The sequence below is a fragment of the Sinocyclocheilus grahami genome, unplaced genomic scaffold, assembly GCF_001515645.1.
Source record: "Sinocyclocheilus grahami isolate Dianchi unplaced genomic scaffold, SAMN03320097.WGS_v1.1 scaffold294.1, whole genome shotgun sequence".
NCBI lineage: Eukaryota > Metazoa > Chordata > Actinopteri > Cypriniformes > Cyprinidae > Sinocyclocheilus > Sinocyclocheilus grahami.
The window spans coordinates 1,355,237-1,370,185 of NW_015505473.1; the positions used below are offsets into that span (position 1 = coordinate 1,355,237).

The following is a 14,949-nucleotide window of genomic DNA, read 5'->3' on the forward strand; positions in this document are numbered from 1 at the left end:
TTTTTTTTAATTTAAATTTTTATTTAAATTTTTTAATTTGTAAAAAAAAAAAATTAGTTTTTTAAAAATAGTTTTGTATATGAATTTTTGTTTAGTACATCGTTAAAAATTAAAAATGTAAAAAAAAATATATATATATAATATAATTTTAAGTTTAAATATTTTTAAATATTAAAAACATAAATATATAAATAAACTCATATTTATATATAGTGTTTTTTTACATTTTAAGCTAACATGCATATAAATTCAGTACATATTAAGTATAAAAGTTTTTTAAGTTTTAGTTTAACTAAGATAATGTCTGATTTCTAAATTTTATAATATAAATTTCTACAATTATTTTTTAAATAATTTATAATTTATTAAATTATAGTTAAATGTATTGTAATTTATATATATATATATATATCATTTATATATAACATTTATATATAAATAAAATAAGTAATGAAATTATTCAAGTAATTTCTTTTAAGTTTATGATTAAAATAAACCCAGACTTAATAAAGAAAAAAAATACATATTAATACACAATATACCATTCAGAGGGGATCATTCAAAGCCACTACAAGACAAATGTGGTTCGGTGAAGCCAAGAATCTGATAACCTTTGACCTTCAATCCACATTCACTAAGACTACTAATAGATAAGACTATCTAGATTTGCAGAAAGTAGCAACGGTAACATCACAGTTTTTAATTTCAAGTGATTGATTTGTGCAGCTCATTAACACTAACAAGACGAATACTTGGCTTCAAACGTGTGTGCTTATATATAGCAATGAGGCAATAAGTCATTTGACTTTGGAAGGATGATGGGAACGTGAAGGTGGAGGATTGTCATTCTTACTGAGGCAAATCAACAGCTGTTTACTGGGCAAGTGTACAAACCTTTCCATAGTATCAGATTTACCGCCTCATCCTTCCTTCCAAGAAACAGCGTAGATCAGCTTAAAAAATTCAAGAAAAATTCAATACTAAATTCGTGTGAAAATAAAATATTTTAACATTGAATATGAGAAGCTTCAAACATTCAATTCCAGCAGTTACATTCAAGTCTAACAATCTTTTACGGCTGTCCAGTACATTAATCTCACTCATAAAGAAAATATCTATTTAAGATTTAGCAGTTTGATCAACTAAGTACTTATTGCACATATTATAACAAACAATCATAATAACATGAAGTTGTTGTTATTCAGAAGAGGCTAATAATAAAGAATCAGATTGCAGCACCACAGGCACGACTTTTCAACCAAGCAAATCGGGATAAAACACTATCACAAGCTGATATTTCTTTGGTTTAAATAAAAAATATTACATCGAAAAAGTGTTGCATCAATTTTCAGTCGACTCGCCCCTTAAAAAAACATACGAAATTCAATAAAAACCAATAATAAGCTCATTTAAAATAGCACAAAAGAGCTCTCAAGAAAGAAGTACACTCTTAAAAATAAAGGTGCTTCACGATGCCATAGAAGAAACTTTTTGTCTAAATGGTTCCATAAAGAACCTTCAACATCTGAAGAACCTTTCTGTTTCACAAAAGCTTCTTTGTGGCGAAAGAAGGTTCTTCAGATTACAAAAAGGTAAGAAAGAGATGGTTCTTTAAAGAACCTTTGACTGAATGGTTCTTTGTGGAACCAAAAATGGTTCTTCTATGGCATCGCTGTGAAGAACCTTTTGAAGCACCTTTATTTTTAAGAGTGTAACCTCCCTACTGTCCTTACAGATGAATGTCATCTTACATTTAAAGAAACATCTCAGAAACACGTTTGTCCCTAAGCAAGATAACGGCCAACACTAGTTATCCTACAAGCAGACATTCAGAGTTTCTGTGCGATCAGGATTTGCCGTTCAGAACGGGGCCGAGCGGGTTGTGTTTTTGGCTTTGGCGGGCCGACGGTCCGTTTTGGCTTGGGCTGAAGAGACGTCAGGCCCAGAAGCTCACAGTATCTGTTACACTGATGAAGAGCCTTGAACTGATCAATGAAGGACGTAGCACAGTTTCCTCTGAACCCCTTATAGCTGCAATCATACAAATCTATATTACTGCTTTCATAAGAACTACACAGTTTTTATTGTAAATATTTAAATGCTTATTTAAGTAATGTATTATTACTATTATATACAGCATTTATACAGATTTTAATATAATTTAAATATATTTTTATATATTTACAAATATATAAAAATATATTTGTGGAATTTGTGATATTTTAAAATCAGAATTTACCCTTTTTTACAGGTGGCAATCCCAACATCTGTCAGTTTCATACCCACACCTGGACATAAAAGAGAATATTTGTAATGGTATGCTTCACTCCTTGCAGGATTCGAATCTACATTCTTCTTGTTACACTGTTAATGTCATGATGTGCGATATATGGTCGAATGGAAGTACTGTGCATTTTTTACCCTGCATATCGGTGACCAGCAGGTTGCCGTCGGTCTGTGTATAGACCCAGTGCTGGAAGGCACAGCACTTCTGTCCCGCCTCAGAGTCTCTGCGCATCAGGTTGATCTCCTTCCCGTCCTTCACAGAGTACTTCACGAAATCTCCCAGCAGCTCCTCCTCCAGCGTGGCGTAAGGGACGTTGTTAGACGGCCGGTGCACCAAATAAATAGGGATGATTCTGGGAATTTTAAGGACAATTTAATTAATTAATACAAATAGTGAAAGTTGTTAGCTTTCAAAAATCATTCTTTATTTAATTTTTAAAAAATATTTGCTTTCAGCAAGGATGCATTCAATTGATATATATATATTATTTCAAATATTTAATAGTTCTATTTCAAGCATGTCAATAACCTTTAACATAATATCAATAGCATAAAATAGTTTCGGATTTCTGGCTAGACTGAAGAAAGCAATATAAAATGTATATAAAAAAAGTTTTATAATAAAAATGTAGTATATGTGTTAAATACACACTGACCAAAAAAAATTTTTTTGAAAGAAATTACCATTTTTTCAACAAGAACGCATTACATTGATTAAAAGTGAAAGAAAAGACATTTATAACGTAACTGAAGATTTATTATTTTTTTAAAAAAATGCTGTTTTTTCTACTTTCTGCTCCTCAAACTCATCACGGTTTGCAGAAAAAATAATAAGCAGCACAACTGTTTTCAACACTGATAATAATAAAAAATGTTTCTTACACTAATCAGCATATTAGAATGATTTCTGAAGGATCATGTGTCACTGAAGACTGGAGTAGTGATGCTGAAAAATTCAGCTTGGCATCACGGGAATAAATGACATTTTAAAATACATTCAAATAGAAAACATTTTTAAAATAAAAATAATATTTCAAAATATCACTAATTTTACTCTATTTTCATACATTTAAAAAATCTTTTGAATGGTAGCGTAGATGTTACTTCAATTAGAAAATCTTTGCTAACCCTTAAGTTCAGCTGTCAAATTCAAACACTAAGAAAGTTGACTTATTAAGTAAATGTGGAAACTTTTTCACCTCATACTGTACAATTACATTATGGTTAAATACAATACAATCAACAATACAGATACTCTATGTAGAAGTTTCCCAGTACTTTTTACACTTCACAAGTTCGTGTATTGTTATACTTACTCTGGCACCTCTCCAAATGATTCTGCAGACTTGGCCACACTATTGTACGCTTTAATATATTCCCTGGCGGTATTCTGCACATGACATTCCTGGTTAAAAAATTAAAAAACGAATCAGTCCCAAATCTCCTTAAGCTAAGTTCTTAATTAAACATCTCCTTAGAGACATTCACTCTCACCTCCACAGCCAGGCTGTAGTTCTTCTGGACAAGTTCCTCATTATTTTTGGTCCCATAGCTGATGGCGTTGTGTACTTTCAGGACGCAGGGACGGCCGGGGTTGAAGCTCGGCAGATTGCCTTCTCTAAGAGTGGTCCTGAAAGCCTTGCGATGCATGCCTTCACCGAAGTGGACCTTTTCAGTCACGATGCTCGCTGGTTGATTCTCTCCAAAGTACTGATCTGAGAGGAAATCTTCCTTAAAGAGAAGCGGGCTGCACTGGATGTTCTCCTCATCACCGTCCACAACCCTGGGCTCAGCTGGGAGATAGATACATAGGATGAGAAGTGTTGTAAAACTAAGCGATCACACTCACAACACATTAAAACAGATACACCTGTCAGATTTTCATAAAAGAAAATCTCTATTATTCAGCATACCGTTCATACTATTTTAGCTACTCATAGGAACAGCAGAGAGACCATGAAACGAAAGGTCTGTTTACCTGGCTGATCATGACTCGGAATGACTAGCTCCATAAGCACTGAAATCAAAAATTTGACACAGTTGAGTCAATGAGTGTAATATATCATGTTTGCAGATTTACAAAGTGAGGATTCGTTTCCCAGACACACATTCAGAATATGTATACTTCTGTTCAAACGTTTGAGGTCAGTAACATTTTTTTGAAAGAAATGAATGGTTTTTATTCAGAAAATATGCATTAACAAATAGGCAATAATAAATATGGTACAAAAGATTTCTATTTCAAATAAATGCTGAATCGAGCTTTCGAGTCATGGTTTCATATCACAAGAAATGTTTCTTGAGCAGCAAATCGGAATATTAGAAGGATTTCTGAAGGATCAAAAGACTGGAGCTAATTGCTGAAAATTCAGCTTTGATATCATTGGAATAAAATAAATTTTAAAGTATATTAAAATATAAAATACCTATTTATTTCTCTTCTCTTTTTTTTACATTTTTGCTGACATATAAAAGGTATTACATCATTTACAAAATGAGACAGGATGTCTGGTAAGAAAATAATACCTATTTAAATTGTAATCATGATATTACTTTTTTGGATCAAATAAATGCAACCTATAAACTAAATACAGTTGCGTGCTTACATTTTTAGGAGTCCTTGATTAATAGAAAGTATAAAAGAGCAGTATTTATTTGAAATAGGAATCTTTTCTAACATTATAAATGTCTTTACTGTCACTTTTGATCATTTTAATGAATCCATGCTGGATAAAAGTGTTAATTTCTTTTAAAAAATCTTACTGTCCTCACACTTTTCAACGGTAGTGTATTATGTACGGATTGTATTCATGCCGCACACATGCATACTTAATGTACTTAATTAACTGTCGAATTGTATTAAACGCAGTGAGCCATTTTGGAAGCAGGAGAAGTCTTTATCTGGCTTTCTTTAAGACTATTACCTCATTCACCCTGCTGAAACTTCAGAGCATGAGTTTCTGCTTTAACTTTCTGCTTAGTCATGGAGTACTTCAGCAAATTAAAATTGTAATTTATAGCCTCTTTAATCATTAGTCTGGGAAGGCAGCCTTCTATGTCTTACCCTCAGATGTGAGATGGTACTCTGAGGTCGAAACAGAAATGTTGGCAGCATTCAGGCTGCATTTGTACAGCCCTAGATCTTTACTGCAAGCCTTTAGGATTGTCAAAGTGAAGCGGCCGTCATCCTTCTCTCTACAGAAAATAGAAAAACATTTATAGTGAATCAATCATTCTTCACACATCTGGGCAAAGGGTCCTAGAGACTAAACACAGTGGCTTATGCAGACCAGATGCTCATTTCTGAATCCTGCAGTTAAACTTCAGCTTACAAAACATCTCAGAAGGACCATTCTGGACTGCAGAGGTTTGTTTGAGAGCGTCTGAGGCACAGTCAGCATTCAGTAGGAATGAATCACTCTGTTATGTAAAAGGTTCATTTCGCTCCCACTATAAGTCATGGCTGAATCACCAGAGCGCTGATGTTCACTCAGGTCTCTGCCAAAATTTACAGCAGATTTGGACAAGAACATAGTGCCACCAAGTGGTAAAAGAACTACAGTATAATGCTGGCCATCTCAGTTAAATAATTCCATTTGGAAACTTAATTTTGGACCAGAGTCAGACGATAATGTAGGTAGATAAGGATGAAGCAGCGGCTGATAGGAAAAGAGGGGTTTCTTACACTTTGTTTATCTCTGCCAGCACTGTTCCCTCTTTAGTCCACTTAATGGTGGCATCAGGTGGGACAGGACTGAACTTGCACCAAAGCAAGATGTTCTGGGGGTCAGCAGGGACTGGGTCAGCCTGGATCTCTGAGACTATAGGAACCACTACAACAAAAACATAAAAATGCATAATTTATATCCCTTTTTGCATGAATTTATTTGATAAACCTGCTGGAGCCAGTTGCATAAACATAGACGCTATGTTAAGACTGCGTCTTAAAGCACCACTATGTAACTTTTTGTGTGTTAAAAATTTGCAAAATGTATATAATGAGCGAGTACATCATGAATTCATCTTCCAAACCGCGTTTTTTTTTGTCTTATTCCGAATCCCTACGGTACACTTATAATAAGTACTTATATTTGGACTATTGTAGCCTGGTCGGGTCGTCACCGCTGCGGAGTAACACATACCTACGTGAATCGCCATAGACATAAAGTTACATAGTGCTGCTTTAAGAACTAGTTTGACCAACTGTCAGTTAGCCAAGAGGTAATCAGACTTACATTTTGGATTCAAATCAGTCCGTTCTCCCTTTTTAAAACGGACTTTAAAAAGTAATGACTTAATGACAAAAATTAGATGAGTAACCTTTTAAGAAGCAGTTTATGCAACTGATTCCATTGTATCCCACCCCAAAAACAACTTGAATCAGCCTACGGTGATTAGCTGGTCTCCCTAAGTCAGCCAAGCTGATTACGCTGCTCTGTTTGTAGGTTTTAGAGATTTATGGTCACTTGACCAATTGGCAAACCATCTAAAACCACCTTAACTAGATTGGGAGACAAGCTAAACCAGTTTAAACCAGCTAAGACCAGCAAACCACATTAGACTGGATCAAGTTGCATGGTTCTGACTCAGGAACGCATACTATAAACATATCAAATGTTCCTGTGCAGGAGTGTCCATTCCTGTTCCTGAAGCCCACAATCCTGCCATGTTTAGCTTGGGTCCTAAACAAACACACCTGAACCAGATAATCAAGTTCTAGAACACTTCCAGACAAGTGTTTTTTGGCAGGTTGAAGCTAAACTCTGCCGGACATTGGGCCTCAGGGAGCAGAATTGGACACCCCTGTTCTACTGGATTGACTTCTAATTTGAAGTTGAACAGGAATGCATTTGGAGAACCTTCTTTGGGTATTGGAGTCTTCTGCTTGACAACCTCACTGTAAGATCTCCAGGTCGTATCTTCTCCATCTTTTCTTGCTTGGCGGAAAATAGCGGGCAGCTGTGGCCTCGTCCTTATCGGAACTGCTCCAGACGGGTCATTTGCGATTCGCCTGCGCTTGATGTCATCATTCAGCATGCTGGGTAAACACATGCTCGGAGAATCAGAGGTGCACGTCTTATTTTCCATCTTGGCTGTGTTACTGGCATCTACTTTGAGTTTTATAGGGGTGGCTTTCTGAGTGGCATTTACGCTGCCAAAGTAGGGGTCTACTTTGGGTCTCACTGAAATCACTTTCTGAGTGCTATCTTTGTTAGTAACGTCCATTTTAGCGGGAAGATAAGATGCTGGTTTATCCAGACCATTTGATGCTACCTTCAGGACAAGGTTCTCGGTCTTGCCACTCATGCTCTTCTGAGTGCTTCTGCTCCCTATGTCACTCGGTGGATCATTTTCGGGTTTTGGTGTCCCGTGTTGGGCATGCTTCTTTTTCTTCTTCCCTTGGGTTTTAGGAGCGATCTTTTCTGTGATGACGATGGTTTCAATGACAGTAGCTGGACGATCTTCACAACCATCTCCTTCTGAATTGAATTCCTCTTTCATCTGGGATGGGGGCTGAAGATCTTGCTTTTTTGATGTTTGAATCCCGTGTTGCTGCTTCTCAGCTGGGTTCTCCTTATGTTTAGAGCGTGTTTTACCATCTGAGGATGTTTTGGAAGTCTTGTGAGGCATATTGTCTGTTTTGGGTCGTTCCTCGTAGTTTGACAATGAGAAATTATTTAAACTGGGTTCTTCCAAGTCTAGAGTGACATATGCAACAAGTTTGTCTTCAGACACCATAAAACGCTGTCCTGTGAGTAAAATTAACTTAGAAAGCTCTTTGCTGATATCACAGGTATCACTGTACTCGGCTTTTCTTTTAGTGTCCTTGATGGAAGGTTCATCTGAAGATGAAGATAAAGAGTGGTCAGGGCATGTATGAAAGCGATCTTCAGACGAATTGTCACTACTGACTGATTTTTGATCACTCTTAATGTGTATCTCATTAATAATCCCTTTAGGTGGAAGATCTAGATCATCCTGTGGACTTTTCAATAAACTACTATGGAGGAAAATACTTCCAGTATTGAGTGGAGCAAACGGCATAATAAACTGTGGAAATGTATTTCTTTCCTCCTCTTTTGGCTTCACAGTGCACTCCTCAGTGTTAAAATGCACAAAAGTTTCATTTCCTTCAGCACGTCCCGTCTCAGAAGACACGTGACTGTTCGATTGAGAGGGACATGTGTGGAGAGCAACATTGGTGCCGTGACGCCACTCCTCGCCGCTCACACAGTCAGTTAATAAATTCTTGTCGCTGGTGCACACTGAGATCCTTTGAGAAGTAAAACTGCTTTGACTTTCCTCCTCAAAGACCAACCCGAGTTGGGGAACTTCGTCTCCGGTCACCTCCACCAGCGCATTTCCTTCCAACTGAAACACAGAAACATAGAAAAAACATTAAATGTCATGGAGAAGACAGAAGAAATCAGAGGCAGACAGCAAAGGAATTGAAGCATTTGTATCATTTGACAAGTCAATTTAGGCCTATTCTCATCCAAACTACATTTAGCTGTTTGTTTACATACCTCACAGAGGCGAATGTCCGTCTAATGCAAAAACCATTATGCTTTCATGCTGCAGTCTACAGCCACATGTGGCTACCAATAGAAGGGGTCATCTCTATTATAGTGATCACAGCCGCTGTGTAACGTAAGTGAACCAATCACAGCTCTCCCGCTGTCTCAGGGGTCTGTGGGATTGGAGAAACTGTCGTACAGTACGACACTGAGTTTGAGAGCAGGGGTCGTATTTCGGCCCTCAGCTGTGCTCGTGCCCCTCACCCTCAGCCTCTCCAGTTCCTCTTTTGCTCTTGCTGGTCTATTATCATCCGCCACCCTCTATAATTAGTCTGCATTCCTGTTTATCAGTATTTTTCTCTGCACCTCACATTTCCTCAGCAGCCACAGCTGTCTGTCATGTACGTATGAGGAGGGTGGTGAATGTTTAAGTGTTAGTGAGTGTATTTGAGCCATACTTTTGTATGTTTCAAAAATGACTCTAGAAGAACATTTGAGTAGAAAATAGTGGAGAAAATTTAATAATGAATAAAAATAGACATTTAATAAAATAATATTTCTTTAAATGCAGAAAATTATAATTCACACAGGTATATGTTTAGTGTGTGTGTGTGTGTGTGTGTGTGTGGAAAGTATGTGTGTACACTATGAAGTGATATTTTTGTGTGGAATGACTTGGCTCTTCCAGCACACAGTGTGTCATAATAAATAATGAAAGTCACGATGAAAGTGTTCCACACATGTAAGACCTATTAAAGGAAATGTTAAAGGTGACAGGCTATTTAAGATTACATTCCATCACAATAATATGTGGAAGATTTTACATAATGGAAATGGTCACTAATAAAACAGTATCAAAAAATACCATGGTACTGGCATGTTTTGTTGGACATGTTACTATAGTAATACCATGTTTTTGAAACTGAACCTTTGCATTCTTTGCACTACAGTACCTATATATAAATACCACGGCATGTGAATACAGTAAGCATTTAGTATCATGTTTATGCATGATGATTTGGCTCCAACAAAGTACTTTTTTAGGTACTAATGCTGAAACTGTGTGGCAGCTACATTCAGACTCAGGTTTTAAAATTTGTATTCAATATGTGGTTACTTTAGTACAGTTAACCAAAACTAACCTTTCGTTTAAACTGAAACCTTGAAATGCAAATCTCTCAATGCAAACTGCAGAAGATCTAAAGAAAACTCAGTCAAAACTGGCATCTACAGTATGTCTGCCTGTGCCAATTGTATTTGAAATGTGCTAGTCATCTCACCTTTGTACTCCAAAGCTCTCCAGGGATTTGTCGAGTTCCATAAAGTTTGGCACTGGCCTCGTTTGCAGGAGATTTTGATGCATTAAGCATATGCATGGCTGCATCTGGTTTACAGGATTCAGACCTCTCCAACAAACTCATGTTGTTCTCCATCGTTGTATTGTTCTGTCTGTCTGAGTCTGAATGAGAAGGAAGTCCATCTTTATCAGCTTGGTTAAAAAGAGTTCCATTAGTGTTATCAGACTCGACTAGTCCTCTACTCAAGGCTTGACCTGGTTCTTCTGGTTCTAAGAGGTTCAGGCATGTCTGTCCAGTGATGTTTGCATTATCAGGACTTGTTCTTTGCTCCAAAATGTTTTCTTGGATTGCCATACCGTGCTTAGGACCAGTGCTTGAAGTGTTAGCGCTGGTAAAAGAGTCTTCTGAATGGGTGTTAACTGCCTGGAACCAGTCTGAAAGTGCACTAGCCCAGCTGTCTGAGGACGACCACCTCTCAACAGGTGGAAACCCCGGCTCCCAGTCTTCAGTGTGGTGGTCAATTGAAATGTTCTCTCTCCTGGAGTGATCCAAGGCTTTTGTTTTGTCTGGATGGGCCGTGGTGGGGCTGGGAGAACACGAACAACCCCACTTGTCAAAAATAGCACCCTCATCCTCTTCACCTGCCAAGAACTGGCGAGCGTCCAGCCACAACTCGCTACTAGCCTCAACATCATGTTCCATTCTTGTGAACTTTGAGCAAGCACCATCAATCTCCTCAGAACATTTACCTAAATCTCTATTTGTGACAGATGTTGGGCAAGGGATCACTTGTGAGAGATCCTTCTCGTGTTTTTCACCAATTTGTGAGGTTTTAAGCATGGATTGGTGGAAAAGTGACTCAGAATTGTCTGTTTTCTCAGTTGCCAGTGGTCCACATGTCAAGTCCTCTGCAATGTCATTAATTTCTGGACGAGTTTTATAGGCAGTCGCCACTTCCACTGCTACATCAACACCTTCAGATGTATCCTGGCAAGTCTGGATGAGGGTTTCAGAAGAAGTTGCATCGGTCTCATTGCTTGCACCATTCATTACATTAGAGACAGTATTTACCAAGGGACCATCATCATTAGCCATTGGGTTAACATCAAGTCCAATGCTCTCAAAAGAGGCATATTGGTTTAAAATGGTGTCTTGGCTCATTTCTTCTTGTCTGTTGTGTTCTGTTAATAATGGACTCATTAAAGTGCCATGAGCCTCATTTGGATCCGCTTTAGTGTTTGAGTTACCATGTTTGTCATTTTGATTTCTGTCCAATAGGTGAATTAGGTTAGGGATGTTAGTACTGTTTGTGATACTGTCAGTCTCCATTATAGCAGCAGTACTGAAGTCACAGTTATCACTTTTATTCATTTCTATCACTGCAGTGTGATCCAGGGGCTGTGTTAAGACTAAACCACTCTCATTTTCCCTTTCAATGTTTGTATTATGAATCTCAATGGTCCCATCCTGGCACGGAACTGGCATTAATCCTGAGTTTCCTGAGTCTGGATCAGGGTGTTGATCAGGGACTGAACTAAAGCTGTCGTCTGTCTGGTTGTCTGTGGCACGAGTGGGCTCATTTTCCTCTATGGGCGGTGAAGCAAAGGAAGAGTTGACAGCATCTGTGTCCAGGAACAGCAGATTGTCTGGGGTGGCCATGTCAGCCCACTCAGCTGTCATCTCCCTCGCTCTGGATCACTGCACACACGTCACTGCAAGAGAGGAAACGGAAGAAGAGAAAAAAGAAAACAAGAAACAATTAGATGCACAGAAAACGAGAGCAACAGATCATTTAAAAAAGCAAGAAAAAAGTCCTGTGGCTTTTAGAATTGGTAACATGCCATTCTTTTTAGTAACTTTCATCTGATGCTGTCAGTACACCATCGTACAACCACAGTGTTTTGTAAGGCATCATAGCAAAATGATGCCACTATATCATGAGCCCTATGCATTTTTATAAAAAATATCTAAATATTTTTGAACAAGATAAATCTAAGGTTAAACGTTAAATATTGTATTATTTATTTAATAATGCTTTTATTATAGGTTTTATATATAATGTTATATAATAACATATATGATATTTTATTTCAAATACATAATATATAAAATAAATGTAAAACTAATTAAGTTAATTTTAGAAATATAAATAATTGCATTCAATCCTAGGTTTTTCCATAACAAACAACCTCTATTGTTGCCCAAAGGTGTTGGGCTACACTGGAAAACAAACTGAGTGATCGGTCAAATGAGTTTCCACTTAGATTTGTATCAGCCCATGTGTGTGCAATTTCCATACGTCATTCTTACGTCAAAGCTATCAGGTGATATGACTCAACCCTGTTTTTCCTACACACATGATTTTCTTAAGCTTCTCTTAAACTGTCATTGCGCACTTCAGTCAGATGCAAGACATCATAAATTTAAGAGACGTAATGCAAGATATAAATAAATAATGTTAATTATTACTCACATACACAGTCTGCAACTAATAACTGATTTTAGTATGCATGCAAACATGCAGTTGTGTGCTGTACAATTCAAAATGATAACTTGACACTGTAATAAAAAAAGAGTAAAGAAAGTCTAAATCAGCTTATGGTAAAATACTATGCGTGTTAGAATAATATGACTAAATAAGAAAACAGTAATACATTTTTGTCACTATACCATTAAAAGTACAGTGTCAATGTAAACTATAAATTCATGTCATTCAAATAAATCAAATTGGCTTCAGAATTTTTTACAATTTCAATTACAATTAGCAGCCAAAACCGTAAAACCTGGCGACCTTTGACAGACACATTACCTCAGTTTGGACACATCTGTCATGAGAGACCAAGTCCAAAGATTTCACTCTTAAAGCAGCCAGCGGTCAGCATCAGATCCCTGCAGGCAAAACACAACAGAAAAAAATTCCCAGACAATGAAGCAGGTATCTTTTTTTTTTTAACATCCAAAAGGGCAATTATACTCAATGGTGATGTAGGTCTGGAGAATATGAGGTTCACATAAAGCTGACAGGTCTTGGGGGTTTGGGGAGAGGGGTTATTTTTAGTCCACATCCCCCTTAGTTCAAAGTGGGTTACCTGATAGCAGAGACGTGCCGGACGATTAATCACTTCATGGCTATATTTGCCTGCCTTGCGATCATCAGCGTTGACAAACATCATGTTTTCATCTGCGAAGCCAGAATGAGATTATTACTGTCAGAACAGTGGAGGGGAATTTGACATTGAAAGGTATTTTAATGCCTCTCAGGGGTGCTGATGGGCGAGTGTTTATCCTGCATCGGATTCACAGACGCAGATAGAGGGGTTTTAAATAAGAACAGTTTAAAGCTCCACAGGGAGGATCAGATCTACAAGCTTCGACGCAGAGGAAGAAGATTGCAAGGTTCTCAGAATTGCTTCGTTCTTTCCTTAGACAAGCTACTTCTCCTTTTCCTCCTATTTATTCTAACACGCTCGTTCTCTCTAGCACACACATCTGTAATGTGAGGTGACCTTCCCAACAGGTGCATTTGATTCGAGGAACACACAGTTATGGAAACTTGCTCTCTCTGTCTTAACACCGAATTCATGAAGCTTATTAAGCAGCATGCTTAATATTTCTTATTTGTTTGTGCTATTCAAGGAATAGATGACCCAAACACAAGCATTCTGTCATCACTTACTCTCCCTCAAGTTCTCCGGTGAAATACAAAATATGTTTTTAATAAATCAAATTATAATTATGCCCATGCACTTTTTGCCCATGCACTTACAATCAATGAGGGCGGGAGTTTTCAAGCTTAAGAAACAATGCAAATGCAGGAAAAGGTAGTCCATGCAATTTATGCACTATATTCCAAGCCTTTTGAATGCTTTCGTATGAGGAACAGACCAAAAATTAAGTTTAAATTAAGTCATGTTCAACACCCATGTTGTTATGTGGTACATGGATTACAAACGAACAAAATTTGCATTCAAATTTTCATGCAAAATGAGATTTAAATTGAGGGTCACTAGTAAATGTTCTGACAGGTCCTTTGTCATGTTTAATATCTCCCTCAATTTACAAGTGTCTCTTGATGCAACAAATTTAACTGACATCCTCCAGCTTAGGGTTGGCACAGGTCGAGAAACCTTTAAGCTTTGCAGGCTGTTAAAATCACGCTGAGGTTTCAGTCTTCAGAATGCGTTGCCTTATGATTGATCCCTGTGGGAACCTCTTTCAGTGTCCTACTACAAACCTCTGAGGGCATAAACCCCTGACTCCAGTCTGTGTCCTGAGACCGGGTCATGAACATCACACTTACACAAACACACACACACACTCAGATCGACAGGTCAAGTGATGTGACCTTATTTTCCCATTGAGCCTCACTCATTAGATTCCACTGGACACCTCTTACAACACACACACACACACACAAACACATTCCTGTAAATGTGTTATCTGAGCAGACGCCTCTCATACACTCTCAAGCAGAGAAGTGCCATTACTTTACACAGAACATATCTTCCTGTAAACAGAGATATTTTGAGATATTGTGCACCTTTTATGAGGTTCAAAAATGAGTTCAGCATTTAATTTTCTTTCACTTTTTGTTTTAAGTAGGTAAGTAAAAATAGATTTAAAGAAATTATTTCACATTGTTATCACTAAAATTACTGGCACAGTCACATTTTCCACTTTTCTTCAGTCAAAGAGAAACATCTCCTGATCTGAGGTTTTGGCACTGCAAAAAACAAAAAGACAATGTTACATGATTCAGTGTGTGTGGTGTATTATTTTGTAACACTGATATACTGTATGAACGGGTCAGTGACGGCATTGTGTTGGAAACAGGAACAGGTGTGGAC

The 14,949-nt window shown here is 37.4% G+C and overlaps 1 protein-coding gene and 2 long non-coding RNA genes across 5 annotated transcripts in view; 2 read left to right on the forward strand and 1 right to left on the reverse strand.

Moving 5' to 3' along the window:
• Positions 1–2,517, forward strand: part of LOC107600944 (uncharacterized) — a 4,301-nt gene extending 1,784 nt beyond the window's left edge. The window contains exons 2-3 of the long non-coding RNA XR_001610862.1: positions 2,252–2,316; positions 2,444–2,517. This is a non-coding gene — a long non-coding RNA (uncharacterized lncRNA). The remainder of the gene's footprint in view (positions 1–2,251; positions 2,317–2,443) is intronic.
• Positions 1,717–12,985, reverse strand: LOC107600938 (uncharacterized). Of its 3 annotated transcripts, none has more exons than XM_016292936.1 (11): positions 12,912–12,985; positions 10,085–11,814; positions 7,146–8,658; positions 5,972–6,119; positions 5,351–5,481; positions 4,265–4,303; positions 3,781–4,079; positions 3,603–3,691; positions 2,422–2,639; positions 2,240–2,288; positions 1,717–2,031 (listed from the first exon to the last, which is right to left on the reverse strand). In XM_016292936.1, exons 2-11 carry the CDS (start codon positions 11,780–11,782, stop codon positions 1,830–1,832), a joined length of 4,386 nt encoding a protein of 1,461 aa, XP_016148422.1. In that variant the 5' UTR covers positions 11,783–11,814; positions 12,912–12,985; the 3' UTR covers positions 1,717–1,829. The 3 variants fall into 3 exon arrangements, with proteins under 3 accessions (XP_016148422.1, XP_016148423.1, XP_016148424.1); XM_016292937.1 differs by lacking the exon at positions 12,912–12,985 and adding an exon at positions 12,292–12,310; XM_016292938.1 differs by lacking the exon at positions 4,265–4,303.
• The window catches only part of LOC107600945 (uncharacterized), a 25,087-nt gene continuing 17,730 nt past the window's right edge, over positions 7,593–14,949 (forward strand). Inside the window, exons 1-2 of the long non-coding RNA XR_001610863.1 lie at positions 7,593–7,603; positions 7,905–7,908. This is a non-coding gene — a long non-coding RNA (uncharacterized lncRNA). The remainder of the gene's footprint in view (positions 7,604–7,904; positions 7,909–14,949) is intronic.

Excerpts from the sequence above, each read along its gene's own strand:
- LOC107600938 (XM_016292936.1), bottom strand. The coding sequence starts at position 11,782 with ATGACAGCTGAGTGGGCTGACATGGCCACCCCAGACAATCTGCTGTTC. Across the intron at positions 3,692-3,780 it reads ACTACAGCCTGGCTGTGGAG|GAATGTCATGTGCAGAATAC; the intron begins GTGAGAGTGAAT and ends TTTTTTAACCAG. Across the intron at positions 2,640-3,602 it reads TCATTTGGAGAGGTGCCAGA|AATCATCCCTATTTATTTGG; the intron begins GTAAGTATAACA and ends TAAAATTCCCAG.